The sequence below is a fragment of the Diadema antillarum genome, unplaced genomic scaffold (genome assembly GCF_040938485.1).
Source record: "Diadema antillarum isolate AM-2024a unplaced genomic scaffold, OU_Dant_1.0 seq00003166_RagTag, whole genome shotgun sequence".
Taxonomy (NCBI): Eukaryota; Metazoa; Echinodermata; class Echinoidea; order Diadematoida; family Diadematidae; genus Diadema; species Diadema antillarum.
Window position 1 is genome coordinate 1 of NW_027273751.1, and position 2816 is coordinate 2816.

Consider the following 2816-nt stretch of genomic DNA (forward strand, 5'->3'; position numbering starts at 1 on the left):
TTGTCCATTGAGAACTCCCTTAGAACTTGGATGAAGCTGCTGGATAAAAGTGTGCTGTCTGGAATCATGAAAAGTTGGTGCTATAATCATCTTGTTCTACCTCGGATTCAGTGGCAACTGATGATATATGACATTGCGCTTTCACACGTTCAACGAATGGAGACTTTGGTGTCGAAGGTGCTTCGTAGGTGGCTTGGGGTCAGCTGTAATCTATCTTCTGTCGCGCTCTACTGTAAACAGTCGACTCTTCGCTTACCGTTGGACAGTCTTACGGGAATTCTGAAGAGAACGGCAGTTAATAGCTTACTCCAGCTTCGCGACAGCGCTGATGAGACGGTACAGAAGATGAAGCCTACGATTCGATGTGGGAGAAAGTGGAGTCCTGAGGAAGCTGTGGAGAGAGCGGAAAGCAGATTGCATTTTGAGGACATTGCAAGGGGACAAGTTGGGCGCCAAGGGGTAGGAGTTTCAAAATCCCGCCCATCGCTGGAGAAAATGAGCAAAATGGAGCGGCGGTGTGAAGTTGGCAAAATTGTGGCTATGGAGCATGATGACGAATATTTTGTGCGTGCAGTTCAGATGGGGGTGCAGGGGAGGTGGACTTCGTGGGAGAACGTCAAACATCGCGATCTAAAATGGAAGACTTTGTTTGATATGAGTCCAAAACTTCTACAATTCGTCATAGGCACGACATATGACACCGTCTCATCCCCTAAAAACCTTAAGAGATGGGGCCTCGCTGCGAGTGATGCCTGTGCCCTGTGTGGAGAGGAGTGCACCACATCACACATCTTGGCTGGTTGCCCTTTGAGTCTACAACAGGGTCGGTATACTTGGCGGCATAATCGTGTGCTGAGAGTTATCCTTCATGGTCTTCAGGAAGAAGTGAGCGCCAGGTCGGAGAATCCAGTTTCTGGAAGCCCCTCCCACAACATACGTTTCGTACGCCAGGGAGAAACAGTAACCAGGAGTTCGGAAAGAAAACATATGGGCCTACTGGCTGCAGCAAGTGATTGGAAGGTGAAAGCAGATTTGGACTCTAGACTTGTGTTTCCAGAGCAAATCGCTGTCACAGATTTGAGACCCGACATTGTACTTTACTCAGATGAGAGGAAATTGGTAGCCATGGTGGAACTCACAGTATGTGAGGAGGGAAACATGCAAAATGCTCACGAGCGAAAAGCAAGGAAGTATGAAGAACTCCAAGCATGCTGTGATGAAAATGGATGGGCTGCATCAGTGTGGCCGGTAGAGGTAGGGTGCAGAGGGTTTGCATCTCATGCTCTTCTACCTTCCCTCTATCGCCTGGGTGCTAGACGTTCAAAGGCAAAGGCTCTGGAAAAGGTAGCGTGTAGCGTAGCAGAGAAAGCCTCCTTCCATCTGTGGCTGCATAGACATTCACAGGTGTGGGGTATTCCCCATGCCTAAGCATTGTGACGTAACTATGGGATGCGCGGATGCTCCAGACCGCTTGTGTTGCCGATAGTGATACGCGATCTTTCACCATGGAGACGGTACTGTGAGCTGCGTGCATCATTTCGAATCAAACAGGTTAGTGAGAAGAGTCGTCTTGCCGGGATCGGTCATGTTTGCAAAAGCATGCCCGATTCTGAAACGATTCTTTCCTACCCTTTTCACCTTCCGCTCCCCGGCAACTGCTGAAGAGAGCGGTGTTTTGGGACTAACCTGTTTTTCAATTTCACTTGTTTTGTTTTGGCTAACTCCTGTCGGGGTGTCGCCGTTTATTTTGGCCAATGTTTCGGTATTTCATATATATATATATATATATATATATATATATATATTAAACCAGGGAGAATGATGTCCGCCAAATAATTGTATTGAAGTGATAAAGTGCCAAAGATCATGAAAGTTCAACTTCTCGTGTCAAGAAGACAATAATGAGAGTTTTGAAATCTCGTCTTGTCGACATCTCGAGCTCGAGAAGGAAATTGAAAAGACGGTACATTGTATCATGACTGTGAAATCTCGTCTTCTCTCGCTCTCGAAAGTAAGGTAATATTGCATTCTCAGAAGAAAAAAGGATCTCACAACTCGCCTTTTCGGGAAGACAATAGCTTGGATAGCACCTGTTTGCCTTCCTTGACCTGAGAAGTTTGAGACTGCAGCAATAGAGCATTCAAGAGAGAGAAAATCATACCGGGGCTCATTCACCGGGGGAATACTCTCGGGTTTCCCCGTTAAGTGCCCTCCCGGGTGATTTCGTGCATGAGTGAATAGCGTAGGAAGGATATATAGACATAAATGTCACCTCCATTTCCCTACAAAGATTCGCTCTTTCATACTGTGGAAAACGTTCCAAGGGAAAAGAAAACAAACGAATGTTTGTTTTTGTCTGACGTGTGACTATAAATAGATACCAGACTTGTAGACTATCAAAAAGGAAAATGGGCAGAGGGTTAGCTCGTATTCATAAGTCACGAATGTATGGATTGTTCACTCAGCACGTTCAGCGAGTAACCCTTACTATTAAAAAAAAAACAGTGTGTTGCAAAATATGGAGAACTCCTTTCCAGAAGCATTATTTTTGCTCTCCCCAATCACTGTCCCATAATTCCAATATTGGCAATAAAATTTACAACAACGGCTCACCGTAACATTCTTTTTTCATTACCAAATTGCCTCAGTGCTGGATATATATATATATATACACTCAGCAAAAAAAAAGTAAGTTCCCCCCTAACATTTTTGGATATATCTCAAAAAGTATTTTACGGATGTTCATAATTCGAACGGGAATGGTTAGGGAATTTCATTACTCATAACATGAATGGCATATCATTGCCACCAGATAT

At 44.7% G+C, this 2816-nt stretch overlaps 1 protein-coding gene across 1 annotated transcript; it reads left to right on the plus strand.

Moving 5' to 3' along the window:
• Nucleotides 1-156: 156 nt before the first annotated feature.
• On the plus strand, nucleotides 157-1428 carry LOC139715226 (uncharacterized). Its single transcript, XM_071626814.1, has one exon. It carries the CDS (start codon nucleotides 157-159, stop codon nucleotides 1426-1428), a length of 1272 nt encoding a protein of 423 aa, XP_071482915.1.
• The last annotated feature ends 1388 nt before the right edge of the window (nucleotides 1429-2816 follow it).

Excerpts from the sequence above, each read along its gene's own strand:
- LOC139715226 (XM_071626814.1), top strand. The coding sequence starts at position 157 with ATGGAGACTTTGGTGTCGAAGGTGCTTCGTAGGTGGCTTGGGGTCAGC.